A 14,362-nucleotide genomic window follows, 5' to 3' on the forward strand; every position below is an offset into this window, starting at 1 on the left:
TACAGCAACGTTTCTAGTCGGACGATTATAGTCACGGCACAGCGGGTCATACTACTCGCTAAGATCTGAAGAGGGGGACCCTCCTAATACGGCGAAAAATTTGGTCCTATCAGGCCGCACTTAGCTGCGGTTAGCTCGTGGACGTTGTCCGAAATTCCGAGGCTATTTCTGTTCTTGAACAGAACATCCGAAGCCTGACTTCTCTTGGTGCCGCTGTCCTCTGTCTCCCCCCACGCCTAGAAATGAAGTCTTCCATGACCCAACATGGCGGGGGGAAGATCGCACTGGAGTCCCAAATAGTCATTGAGGAGATTGCTCGCCCACCGGGTGGATGGTACGAGTGAGATATTCTCTCAGGGCAGCGGCTGTGTGGAAGTTTTCAGCATGAGTAATATTTACATCCAGGAACCGCCAACCAACGGCAAGGTGAGAGTCCGTCCGCTCATCTAAGGAGGAGCGTAGATATACCCAGCGCTTAATAACTGATTCCGTTTGAGTGGGGAGCACTGAGGTGCTTCAGTTTGTAGCGAATGTAGGAATTTAATATGCGATGTGTCTTAATTTGAAATTAATTGTATTAAATGCCTGCTTATTGCCCGAGTATACATTGGTTGGAATAGTCTGGCTTCAATCCAATATTGTGATATTAGGTTAGGTTCAGTGAGGTTTACTATAGAATAAGAATGTAAAGAATTTAGATTGAAACATCCCCAAGCAGTGATAGGGCTTAATATATATTAAAATGAGAGCCAAGGGAATTCTGTTTAGTCCAGTGGCAGAAACCGTTTTATTTCCAACAAAAGACTGGAAAGGTTTTAATTAAGTTATGTGACTAAATAATGAAATTCTCAGAGCATTTGGAAGAAATGGAAGTTTGCAAAAACCATACACATCCATCATACTATTCCTTTTTTAGGTAAACACCCTAATGAAAAGAGTGGAAAAGGAGTGAGAAATAGCATCAGATGAGCTCATTGACATCTGTTACTCATCAGTGCTTTGGTCAATTTAGGCTTTCACATGCTGTTTTTACTATGATAGAGGTGAATTGAAATTACCAGCCTTAGTTTTGTTACCTGTGGCACATGCAATATTTTCTTCTAATGATAAGGAAAGTAAGAATCACTTTGGGCACATTTTGGCTAATACAGATGTGCTACCAAAGTTCAGGTGTACCTCAGATTGATGTATAGAATATTAGGATGTTCTAACATTTAAGTACAGTACAGATAACACTAGGATTTTAGCATGGCATCTATGCCTCCTTTTGAAGTTTAGGAAAACATGGTTTTTTTAAGCCAAAGATATTTCCTTTGATGTGCAAAACTAGCTTTTTCAGGGATAGGATGTGACTAATCAAACAATGATTAGTCACATCCTTTTGAAATCCTTGATCAGTGTTAAGAAACAAGCCCACAAATGCAACATATTTTATATAACATCTCTTATCTAACAAAAAAAGCTTTTATTGCACATCAGTGCTTTTTTTTGTTTGATTTGTTACTTTCTGATACACCTATTATATATCAAATGTATATATCTGTATCCAGTGGTGGGATTCAAATATGTGAATCTCTGTGTGGATGCCACTTCTGGAAGTACATTCTGGGCGTGGGCAACAAAAAATTAGTTACCGGTTCTGCCGAAGTGGTGCAAACCGGCTGAATCCCACCATTGCCTATATCCTATATAAAGACTTGACACACATACCCCTCTCTTGTTAGTAAACACTTTCCTGCTTTGGTTCATGTTGTCAGGGAGTAAAACATGGTTGCTGATTTGCTTCCGGATCAAATTCAAGTGTCTGAGGCCATGTAATATCAATAGGAGCCATTGGTTATTTTGTGATTGCTTGTTTTTATTCTGAATAAGCTGAACCTTTTTCATGCAACTGAAAAAATGTTTCATGTCTTTGCTAAGAATGTAGCAAAACGGTATAGTCTAGAGCACAGGTCGGCAATCTGCGGCTCCGGAGCTGCATTCGGCTCTTTGGGCCTTCTCCTGCGGCTCCGGAGCTTCCTCCGCCATTTGCAGAGACAGACAGAGACAGAGAGGCACTTGTGCTTCCCTTCTCTCTCTCTCTCTCTCTCTCTCTCTCTCTCTCTCTCTCTCTCTCTCTCTCTCTCTCTCTCTCACGTGGACTTGCCCCCTCGTGGGGCTCCTGATTGGCCCTGGGAGAAGTGCAGCCAGGAAGTCCCTTTCCCAGGCTAGCCCTGTCCGAGGCGCACGTAGCCAGGGAGACGCGCTGGACAGTCCTGGGATCCCCCCTGGGAATGGCCTGCTGGACTCTCCACGTAGCCCGCCCGCAAGCTACGGCCCCAGGAAAGGGGTCTGCCCTGTTTAGGCTCAGCGTTGCTCTGTCTCCCAAGCCCTGAAGGTGCACGACTCGCTTTGAACAGGAACAGCCCCCGAAGTCCTGCACTTCCCCTGAAGCCTACCGGGAGATGGGAGGGGAGGTGACGGCAGCTGCTCTCTCAAGGGACCTCTCGCCAGCCCGGTGGATCTGCTGGGGCTGGCAATCCCCACCCGGGAAAGGGAGGTAGGCAATGAGCGCCGGATCCTCTGTGGGGGAAGCTTGCTCCGTCCTTCCCTTTCGGGTGCTGTTTCTGAAAAGAGGGGGGGTACCCAACTGGAGCAGGAGGACCCCTCCCCAGCCCATCCCCACACCTGCTGGGGTCCCACGGCTTCCTGGAGAGCCTGGCTCGGGGCTGGGGGGGAGAGGAAGCCGGGCGCTGTAGAGCCCCAGAGCCGGAGGGAAGAAGGGCCGCTTGGAAGGATCGGCGCATGTTGGCTGGGGGAGTTCCTCTCCTTGGGGCAGGGGGTCTTGGGAGCCTGGCTCCCCCCACGGCTTGGTGCTGGGCTTCCCCCCCTGAGTATCCTGCAGGCTGGTTTGCAGAGGGGACTGTGGTGGGGTCTCCAGATGGGCAAAGTAGGGAATTGGGCCTGGGCTGGGTCTTCTGTAAGACCCAGAAGGTGTCCCAGAAAGCTGCAGCGCCTCCAAGCCCGTTGGTTTACCAGCGAGCCACCGCCTCCTCCTCATCTCCTGCCCTTGCTGCATCTCCTGTGGAGACGCGTTTGTGTCTCTCTGTGTCTCACTCTGCCACTCAAAGCCATCCTGCTTGATCCTTGAAGCGGTTTCAAGGCCCCTTCATTGCCAAGCGTCCCCATGGAAGTCAATGGAGGTCTGTGGCGACTCGAAAGGCCAAGGGACCCACCTGGCTGAGTTTGGACAAAAGATCAGGCAAGGTCTCGTTCCAACCATTGCTACTTTGGCCAGGAGAGACCCGCACTAATCAATCCTCCTGCTCATTGATCTGTGTTGATGCCAAAGCCGAGGAGGCGAAGGTGGTGGCTCGCCGGTAAAACCAACGGACTTGGAAGCGCCACGGCTGGCCTTTCGATTCGCCGTGGACCTCCATTGATTTCCATGGGGACGCTTGGCAATGAAGGGGCCGATTGAAATTGCTTCAGTGGTCGAGCTGCAGGATGGCTTTGAGTGGGAGAGAGAGACACAGAGAGATGCAAACGCGTTTCCACAGGAGATGCAGCAAGGGCAGGAGACAAGGAGGAGTCAGCTATGTCTGTGCACAAGCCCTGAAAGCTTTCTTCCTCTCCCTGATCTTGCCTTTCTTGCTCTTGCTGGGTTTTCTCAACCTCCACCCCGTTTTATTTTAATCCCACCACTGCCTCCCTCTTTTGCAAAGTTGATATTCCAGGGACTCGTAGCTCGCTTCACTTTTGGAGTCACTTGGCGAAGTTTGAAGGAGAGGCTGCCTGCTCCCACCTCCCATGGAGCAGAACTGCTGCTTCCTCGCCCTCCCAGCGAAAGAACCCCAGGGAGCTGGAAGAAATCCTTTCTCCCACTTTCTGCTTCTTATCCTCTCTTTTCCGAGCATCCCTCCCAGAGCGAGCCAGAAGCCTCAACTCCAGCCTCCCACAGCAGGCTGAGATAGGCGAGCCTGAGCGGCCGTTTGCTGCCGCCTCGGAAGATTTGCTGCAGCAGCTCCTTCTCCCCGTTGGCCTCCTCCTCCGCTCCCTGGGAACCTTCGCGCCAAAAGGCAGAAAGAAGAAAGTCCCAGAGAGGGAGAACGTGGGGAGGGGAGGAGAAGCCAGGACGGCAGAGCCGTCCATACCAGAGCTGGATTGGGGGGGCAGGGCCGGTGCATGTCTCACCTTAAGCTCCACTCTTCAATCAAGCCCCTTGTTTTGCACGTGCACGCACGCACACACACACATTTTGCGGCTCCCAGGTTTTTTTGTGTGTGAGGGAAACGGGTCCAAGTGGCGCTTTCACTGTTTCAGGTTGCCGACCCCTGGTCTAGAGAGTTGTATGGGCAGACTTTATATGTAGTTTCTGAAATATTGCTCAGGTTATGTTTCCTAAACAACTGCTATTTTAACAGAGGTATGAATATGTAACTTAGCTATTTATAAAAACTTTCCTCCCCAACTTTTTGGCTCTCTAAAACAAACTGCTCAAATCAAAGAAAAAAAACTTTGGAGCCATATTTTATGAGCCTTATTAGTTATTTTTTTATCCAGTAAAAAAAATACTTATAATAGTATTCTACTCAGTTGTCTATCAGTTTGGACATCTAACTGTGCAATCCTAAACATTTCGATCTGCTTTTTTATTAAAATATTATTCAAATGCTTACAATAGACTTGTAGAGAAAGAGGCCCAATTCTTACCATATTTGTGTACTGTACACAAGAGTATGCCTGCATTAGTAGTTCCTGCTTTATTAGTAATGTCTGCTTTATTGCTTCCATTATTATTTTTATTTTCTATTAGTTTATTTTGCTGTTGATTGTGTTAGATCACATTCTAGAGGACATAATAAATGTATGCTTCAGAAAATGTAATTATGTACTAAGACTGATTAAAAAAAATATTGAGACCTGTAATGATCACATAATCATATATTAAATCTATTTTGTAGGTATTATTGAAAACAACAGCTGGAGATATTGATATTGAATTATGGTCAAAAGAAGCTCCCAAAGCATGTCGAAATTTTATTCAGCTTTGTATGGAAGGTAATGACCAAGAAAAATACATTAGTTCCTAATATAACAACAAAACAACGATAATAATAATAATAGTAATAATAATAATATCAATAAGAAAGAGAAAAAAAGTCTGGATAGTAGATGTAGCAATGCCTGGAGACAGCAGAATAGAAAAGAAAGAACTGGAGAAGATAACAAAATACAAAGACCTAAAAATAGAAATAGAACAACTATGGCAAAGGCAAGCAAGGATAGTACCAGTAGTAATAGGCGCCTTGGGTACAATCCCAAAACAACTGTAGCACCACTTGAACACTATTGGCATTGATAAATTCACCATCAGTCAATTACAAAAGGTGGCTTTACTGGGGACAGCTTCCATCCTGCGATGATATCTGTAACACCATCAAACATCCAGATCTGCTTATCTCAGGTCCTTGATAAGGACTCGATAGGTAGACAAAAATGCCAAACCCAGTCTGAACATCTAGCTATGCGATGATCAATAATAATAACAAGAGTATAAATATAATAACTATAATAAAATATAGTTTCTATACAATGAAAAGTACTCAATTTCAATAAGTGTGCTTAATTCTCATACTACTTTTCCAAAAAGTTAGAAATACAAGCTTTGTTTGAAAGAAACAGCAAACATCTGCAGTACTCCCCCACTTAGGGAAATATTCTTAGCTGTTCTGATGATCAAACTTGGAACAACTTCTTTCATACTTTATAGCTGAGAGAAGGAAGGAGCAGCAGCAAGAGTTTTGTTCTGTGTGTCCTCCTTTCCTCAAAAGTGTATGACAAGTGAGATAATGTCATCTTTCTCTCAAACACTCTGCTCTTTACCAAAGACTCAGTAGAGTCTTTGGTAAAGACTCTCTGCTCTTTACCAAAGGACTCAGTAGAGAGATGCTTTTGATTCATTTTTCCATTCTCTGTGAAATTCCATGCCAGTGATTGAAGATCTATTTCTTAGATGCTTTGAGAAGGTCATAGGGCATGGAGAAAATGATGGATTTGCTCTGATTTTCCCCAAGATTAAGAAAGCAATAGAAATTGTTTTCTTATCCAAACTTCCACACAATTGAACCAAGTCTTTTCCAAGTCATTGAGATTGCCGGAGGGATTGGGAAAGAGAAGAGAATTACATTTTTGTTTAATCTTGTTTCAAAAGTGAAAACTGAAACAGTGAAAAAAAAAGAAAAGTTTCTTATTTGCTGCAAATCAAATTCCAGATTTTCTTCAAAGTGTTCAGTGTTTGCTAGAGCAGAGTTTCCCAACTTTTTGGCTTTGCGGACCAAGTGGAGGGGGGAGAGGATGGTTCTGTGTGCACATGCAGCTCCTTTTGCATGAGCAGAGATGCGTGTATGCTCACCCGCCACTTCCCTGGCCTGATTTTGAAAGGCTCAAGGCCTAGTAGTGGCCTGCAGCTCCAGGGTTGGGGACCTGTGCTAGAGAGATTTTTAAACTGATTATTTTTGAACTTTATTCAGATGGACCTTAGAGTAATTTCTCGACTGCTTTCTACACTTTTTTATTCTGATGATGTACATATATTGAATGTCCAGAAGACCAAATAGGCTAAGAGTCTCTGGCTTTGGGCTTGTGACCTTCATTTATGACTTTGGTTCTATCATAATTTCATCAGATTAACTGCTAAAGTAAATCTATTATTAAATTAATAAAATCTATTTGTTTATGCAAAAAATAATAAGATTCACAGTTTTTAAGTTTTCTGTATAAATAAGAGCTGGTAAGATTGTACTGCAGAATTAAGGGTGTCTGTATGAAACCAAGTAAAGACTAATTGTTAAATCTAACAAGTATTTTCATGCTTTCACTCTTTTTTAAAAAACAATTTTTTACAATTGCTTATGTAATTCAGAAAACTTTATATTTTACAAAAGGTTCTTTTACTTTTCCTATATATAATTAATTTGATGTTGACATTTTCTCAGAAATAAATATACACAAATAAAAAGTAAACCTCTCACCAGTGAAAATGTTGCAATTCCTATAAAGTGGCTTAACACTTGTTTTATTTTCAGGCTATTATGAAAACACCATATTTCATAGGGTTGTACCTGAATTTATAATACAAGGTGGTGATCCAACTGGTACTGGCTCAGGAGGAGAATCTATCTATGGAGCTCCTTTCAAGGTAACCCTCTGCTTTAGCTAGTTGTTTTTTTACTGTTCTTTTTGTTACTATACTCTTTTTCAGTTAGTCCCTTTTCCCCCCTTTGATTTTAATTTGGCAACTTAGCTGTGTAAAGCTCAGTTGCTCAGCAGTTAAGCTCTACTAAGCATTGTGGTTAATTGAGACATCATGTGACTGCACCAGACTTAAGATGTCTGTTCCGCTGCAGTCATTAAATAGAATATCACATGACTGAGACTTGTGCCATTGCCAGGTTCTCCACTGACTTTACTTGTTGGAACTTGGCTATAAACTTGCAAGTGATTACCTGATCACAATATGCTGTAACTGTTGTAAATGTGTGTCTGTTATAAAGTGCCTGAGTGGTGATCATGTGACTGTGGGGATGCTGCGATCATTGTAAGTTCAAGGACTAATTATATAACTACATTTTAAGTGTTATATAAGTTTGAACCATCACTAAGCAGGGTAATTATTAACTGAGGACTGTAAATTGATTTGTTCTGATGTTGGTGGGAAATATGTGTCTTGTTATCGTTTTGGATTTCATCCTATGTGCATCAACCTAAATGAATGAGAGGCAATTGTGCACTAATTGTTCTTTGTCATAATTTACAGGATGAATTCCATTCACGATTGCGTTTTATTCGACGAGGACTCGTTGCCATGGCAAATTCCGGGCCTCATGATAATGGCAGTCAGTTCTTTTTTACTTTGGGGCGTGCGGATGAACTTAACAACAAACACACTATCTTTGGAAAGGTTTGGAAAACTTCTGCTTAAATATTTACTGCTCATAATGGCATTAGTTATTTATTTTATTTGTGAGAATAAAAATAAGTTCCAGGAAAAGCTTTCAAATCCTTTGGATAGAATATTTGATGAAAAGTTATGAATAAACATAGACTGCAATATAAATAACTATATGCCATTAAGGGTAAAAAAGTATATAAGCTAGTGAAGGAAGGAGCAGGTAAAATGATACGTAGGAAGAATAGAAGGGAGTATGTTGCTGTTAGTTCTTTGCTGTAGTAGATCACTTCCTGGTTCAAATGAAGCAAGTTGTACCTTGCAACCTCCCCATGATGAAAGAATTGATTAAAAATAGTATCAGCCACATTATGTATCTTGATGGATTCCAATGGGCACTTTTAGATTTTACAGTGATTTGACAAGAAATTCCATGAATCAGCTGGTCAATCTCTGGAAATGGGGATAGCCAGATCATTCAACATGGCTATCTCAATCTTAGGGATTACCTTGGTTTACAAATGAATTCTGGAAGATAGAATACCAATAGAGACACTGAATATGACCAAACATTGATGAAAGCCCATGTTTAAATTTCTACAATGGCAGTACAGCAAAGCATCAGATTTCTCTGCCCTTCATTTTATTTAACATGATCTGTTCCATACTGGGGAAGAGTGACCATGGTAATCTTGGTTAGAGGTCTTGAAAATATTTTGTGCAACACTATATGGATAAAGTTTTTTATATTCACTGTAGTTTTGATTTGGCATGAGTGGGACCTGGTGACTTGATTGGGGTAATATCTTGAACAATTAGCTGGGATTGAGTGCAGCTTGTTGATGCCCAGGAAATTGACAAAATGCCCCTCAATATAAATTGCATCACTTAGGGATTGAATTCATGCCCCTTCTAGCTTCTTCTAAGAAAATGAAACGGGAGTTTGTCCAATTCCTTTTTGAGAAGTGGGGGGAGGAGTTGCTATTAATTTGATATTTTTAATTCTATGTTTTATGGGTTTGTTACTATTGTAATCAGAAGCTGTTTGGAATGTGCCAATGTAGAAATAATAGTAATAAATACATAAATTAACATTTTTAAATTAAAATGTGTTTTGAAAATAATTTGTGAAAAGGTCGCTTTTAAAAAGGTACTTCTAATTTGGCAGATCACTGGAGATACTATATATAATATGTTGCGACTTTCAGAAGTTGAAATTGGCATCGATGAAAGACCAGTCAATCCATATAAAATAACAAGTACAGAGGTAAGAATAATAGTATGTGTAATAGATATAAATATATATTTCTCTTGTGTTAATGTTGTTAAAATGAAGTGAAATATTTTCTTGCACTTTGCTTCAAATTATTAGAAATAATTGAAAACTCAATTTGTATATCACGAGTATGTTAGCATTTTTGACCCAAGTGCTGATCTTGGCATCTCTTTCTAATGTATGGCACAATTCTTATTTAGCTATCACAAATGGGACCAGCAGCTTAGTTGTTAAAGTGATTGCTAAGTGAAACTGATTATGCTTATAATCTTACTTCAGCTTTCCTTTGCTTTACAGACCTATAAAGGTCATCAATGCAGGGTCAGATTATAAAGTTATTTCATCACTGTCATAACTGTGAATGGTCATTAAAGAAGGCAGTCACTAAGTAAGGACTACCTATGGTTAATAAAAAGCCAGCAGCTGATACCGGTAATACTACTTGCTTACACATAATCAAGGCAATTCTAGAAGACATTCACAGGTGTTTATTCTGAATTATTATTTTTCTTTAAACAAGAAAAAAAAATGAATGAAATCCTTGATTTGTCTGGATTTTGTATATTTGACCACAATTGCTTGTCCAAAGTGTTCGAATAATATGTTCAGAACTAAAGATTAATTACATATCAATTATATCAAATTCTAGAAGATCTCATGAAGTTTCATTTAAACGGGGTAGATGAAAAAGAGTTGTGAATCCTTTTGAATTTTAAATATTTCAATATTTCTGCATAAATATAATCTTAAAGATGTGATCTGTTCTTTACATAAGCTCTAAAACTAGATAACAAGAACCCATTAAGCAAATGAGTGAAAATATTGTATTTGTTTGTTGATTTATTGAGGAAAATGATCCAAATTATCAATTCATATGAAAATTAGAGTCAGATATTTTGATCAATGGGATGATAATCAGGTTTGAGTGTGGGAGGTTCTGCCTTATTAAAAGAACAGACTTCTGAGTATTCATTCAAAATGTGATCTTCACAACACAGGTATGTGGAAGTATGTCATGACTTGGACAAAGGAGATTTCTGAGGATATCTGAAAAACAAATTGTTGATGTTCACCAGGCTGGGCAAAACTATTTCCAAAGAGTGTGGACTTCACTAGTCCAGTATCAGGCAGATCATGTGCAATCAATGGTATTGTTACCCTTTCCAGGAGATCAGTCAAGATCACACCAAGAACAAGGTTTGTTATACTCCAGGAGGTCTCAAGAAGCCCAGTGTAATATCTAAGGATCTAAAGGCCTCTCTTGCATTGATGAATCTCCGTGTTCATGAAACCACCATCAGAAGAACACTGGACAACAATTGTGTGCCTGGCAGGGTTGGAAGGAAAAAGCCACTTCTATCCAAAAAGAACATTGCTCCCCATCTTAGGTTTGCAAAAGACCACCTAGATAAGTTGAAGGCTGTGGACAGATAAGTCCAAAGTAGACTTGTAGATTGAATGAAAAGTTTTGTGTTTGTTGAAAAATAAACACTACATTCCAGCATAATAATCTTATCCCAGTTGTGAAACATGGTGGCCAGATCATGGTTTGGTCCTGCTTTGCTGTTTCAGGACCAGGACTGCTTGCCATCATTGATGGAACTATACATGCTGAACTATATCAGCAAATTCAGGGTATACTCTATGTCTGTGAACTTGGAAGATCAAGAGAAGTGGATCATATAGTAAGACAAAGATCCAAAACACACAAGTTTTATGACCAAAGAAAGATTAAAGCAGAAAAAATGTTTTGGAATGTCCAAGACCTGACTATAATCCTATAGAAATGTGGAAAGGTTTGAAGTGGACATTGGATGCACAGAAGCCCACCAACATCTGAAAGCTGAATCTGTTCTATAGGGAAGAATGAACTAAAACTCCTCCAAGCTCATGTTTATGACTGATCAGCAGTTATAGGAAACGTTTAGTTGCAGTTATTGCTGTCCAAGAAGATCACACTAGTTACTGAATCCAAAGGTTCACATACTTTGTCACATACAAATTTGTAGCTTTGATATATTTTCCTCAATAAATACTTTAATAGATATGATTTTGCCACATTTGTTTGATTGATTCTCTTATCTAGTTTTAAGACCTGTGTGAAGAACATACCACCATTTAGGTCATGGAATTTTTCTGTTAACTCATCATATTTCTTAGCTGATGGATAGTTCACACATTTGTTTGATTGATTTCCATTAAAAACTGGCATATAACTATTTTGGCCATTATTAGATTAAGCTATTACCTAAAGTATACAAGCTTCAGCTAAGCTAGATTTAATAACTTATGTTCAGCAAGCTTAGTTATGCCTTATCACCATTTATAGATTGCAATGTTTGGGTGCTTATGAAATATTATTTTGCATGATCGACAGTCTTAAAAGATTAATAAAACATGTTTATTTTAGGTTTTATTTAATCCCTTTGATGATATAATTCCAAGGACCAGTAAAAAGCTGAAGAATGAGAAACCAATGGAAGAAGTTGAGAAGGCAAAATCAAAGGGCACAAAGTAAGTATAGCATATTTCTTTTCTGCAAACTCAGGTATGGTTTTCTACTACAGACTAGGATTTGATTTATGCCTTGACACTGAATTATATACAAATAATAACTGTGTAAAAGATAAGGAACAGAATCCAGTTGTATGCTTTCTTGAATGGAACATTGCATCCTGATAAGGTCTTATGCTGTAGTCTCTTATGCATCCTCAAACTATATTCTAGGGAAGGTTTTAAGGCTACTTGACAAAGTGCAGCAAGAAGAAAATCCTATTGCAGAGGTTGGCTAGGATTTTGTGAGATTTCAATAGGAAAAATTAGTTCTGTAGACCTTTGAAGTGGCAATAATTTTCAAAAGAATTCTGGGTTTTTGTGTGTTCTACTGTTAAATTAAGGTATCTCTTTTTTCTATTTGAAGAAATTTTAGCCTGCTTTCATTTGGAGAAGAAGCTGAGGAGGAAGAAGTAGAAGTCAACAAAGTTAGTCAGGTATAATTTCAAGCTAACTACCTATATACTTCTGTGAATCCCTTTAATTTTCAGCATTGTGAAATTAATGTCCACATTTGCTTATTGAAATTTTATTAGTAAACTGAATATAAATTGAGGCAACCAGACTATGGATTTAAATAAAATAATGATAAAAGAAATAATATATGTTTATAGTATACTAGCAAGCCTTACTAGTAGAAATTATACAGATCTAAACAGATTACCTGTTCTTGCACTAAAACATAGTAAATTGTGCTTAATAGCACTCATTTCTCTGGAAGTTTGCAGATATACATCTTCAGCCAGAAGTAAAAAGATGAGAAGGTTGTACTGCTGGTCTAGGAAGATTTGCGTTGTTTGTGTTGCATGCCTTTGCCTTCCCTTAATGTCTTACCAGAGCTTAGGTTTCTTCTTGAATCTAGCATTGTTCCAAGAAATTTAGGTGCTACTAAATTTACCAGGAGTGTTTTTTATCAGTCTTGGCAGGGTGGCTTCCAGATTAGTTGCCTTTAAGTCACTTTTTGTTGGGCTATCTTTGAAAACTGTCTCGAAAACTGAATTGGTGTGGGATATAACTGCCTGGCTATTAATAGAGATAAAATAGCTGGCTCCTGCTTACTTTTAATATACAATTGAAAGTAAGTAAAGTAATTGAAATCCTGGTCACAATTATAAGCACAAAATAATCTAGCACCTGATATCCTGAAGGTTATTTTTATTGCGTAAAATTCTCAATATATCCATGTGTAATATAGAGAAGAGCTTTTTGATTCTTTCTTGTTTCTCTGAAATCCAGGGATTTTCAGAGTCAAATAGCCATTTTGATAATACAAACAACACCAAGGTTAGATCTTCCTGCAGAATAAACCCATTTCTCCTTTGTAACAATTATAGGTAACAGATCATCATAGTTTCATTTGAATGAACATCTGCAATCAACACAATATATATGGCAATGTAATTTTAATAATTAGGATATTGTTTAATGCTTTTGTAGGAATAGCAATGCTCTGTTTCTTTCATGAAGAAATTTATGTTATAAAAGTGAAGAAATTTTGTCATAAACCCATCATTCCATTCTTTTTAAACAATTTTAGAGCATGAAAGGAAAAAGCAAAAGTAGTCATGATTTACTGAAAGATGATCCACACCTGAGTTCTGTTCCTGCCATTGACAGGTAAATAAACTGTGGCTAATTAAAAATTATTCTGTTAGTTTAGAAATGTAGAATTTCTATTGTGATAAATATGTGATATTTGGCCTACTTGCTATTGCATTACAAACCAACCTTTTTTTACATATTTTAATACTGCAGCTTTCAGAATTCCCAGCTAATATGGCCAGTAGCCATGTCTGAATTTCTCTACACTTAGGGAGGGCTAGGGTTAAGATTAGAAAGGACTGCCATACATTATTGTGCCATTGCATATTTGCCAAACATTTCTTGAGGATGTCATGCAGTTTGATCGCAACTCTTAAGCTAAGACAGCTTCTTTAAACATATATGATACTTATGAAATAGTAATCAGATTGTCTTTGTTTCCACTGGAAAAATATTAATGAGTTGGGCTAAAGTATACACTAAGTAAAAATATCTAATCTAAACTAAAAATTCATTTAAATTAATTTTATTTTAGAAAGTGCATTATGAAACAATTACTTATACATTGCATTTTCTTTCAGTGAAAAAGCAAATGAAAGTGATAATTCAGATAAGGTAAGACCTTTACATTTGCTATAATATTTATGGAGCTAATGTCTATTACTACTACATAGCTGGTTGCTGTCTTAGCTGCTGCTGAAACATTGTTAGTATTTAATTGTCCTGTTAACAAAAAGGTTTCAGTCAACTAAGTAAGGTAGGTCAATCTTTTCTACCTCATTAGTTCAGTTATATATTTCAGACACTTGTATGCATTTTAGATATGAGGTGGCTTTTTGTGAGTAGAAAATAAAACAAACAATATCCTCACAATATAGCACTTCCTTTCAATCTCAAGCACCCAAGTCCAACTACAGTAGCAGTTGTCACTCCCATCACCTCTTGTTTTGAAATCTTTTTGGAATAGCACCAACTAAATGCTCTTCTGAATTGAACATACAGAGGGGGGCTAATTTTGGAGATAGGTTGTTGCAAAGGCATTCAACAGAGAAGGCTTGGTC

General features: G+C 38.8%; 1 protein-coding gene across 3 annotated transcripts in view; it reads left to right on the forward strand.

Annotated features, from left to right (window-relative positions):
• Window positions 1-33: 33 nt before the first annotated feature.
• CWC27 (CWC27 spliceosome associated cyclophilin) overlaps window positions 34-14,362 on the forward strand; it is a 113,314-nt gene continuing 98,985 nt past the window's right edge. The window contains exons 1-9 of one of the 3 annotated variants that reach the window (XM_039364870.1): window positions 34-426; window positions 4,944-5,040; window positions 7,068-7,180; window positions 7,799-7,942; window positions 9,099-9,197; window positions 11,617-11,720; window positions 12,127-12,196; window positions 13,297-13,376; window positions 13,883-13,916. In XM_039364870.1, the coding sequence (XP_039220804.1) occupies window positions 385-426; window positions 4,944-5,040; window positions 7,068-7,180; window positions 7,799-7,942; window positions 9,099-9,197; window positions 11,617-11,720; window positions 12,127-12,196; window positions 13,297-13,376; window positions 13,883-13,916 (783 nt within the window). In that variant the 5' untranslated portion in view covers window positions 34-384. The remainder of the gene's footprint in view (window positions 427-4,943; window positions 5,041-7,067; window positions 7,181-7,798; window positions 7,943-9,098; window positions 9,198-11,616; window positions 11,721-12,126; window positions 12,197-13,296; window positions 13,377-13,882; window positions 13,917-14,362) is intronic. The other 2 variants (XM_039364861.1, XM_039364857.1) reach the window with 2 other exon arrangements.

The sequence above is a fragment of the Crotalus tigris genome, unplaced genomic scaffold (assembly GCF_016545835.1).
Source record: "Crotalus tigris isolate CLP2741 ecotype Arizona unplaced genomic scaffold, ASM1654583v1 scf7180000017592.2434428, whole genome shotgun sequence".
NCBI lineage: Eukaryota > Metazoa > Chordata > Lepidosauria > Squamata > Viperidae > Crotalus > Crotalus tigris.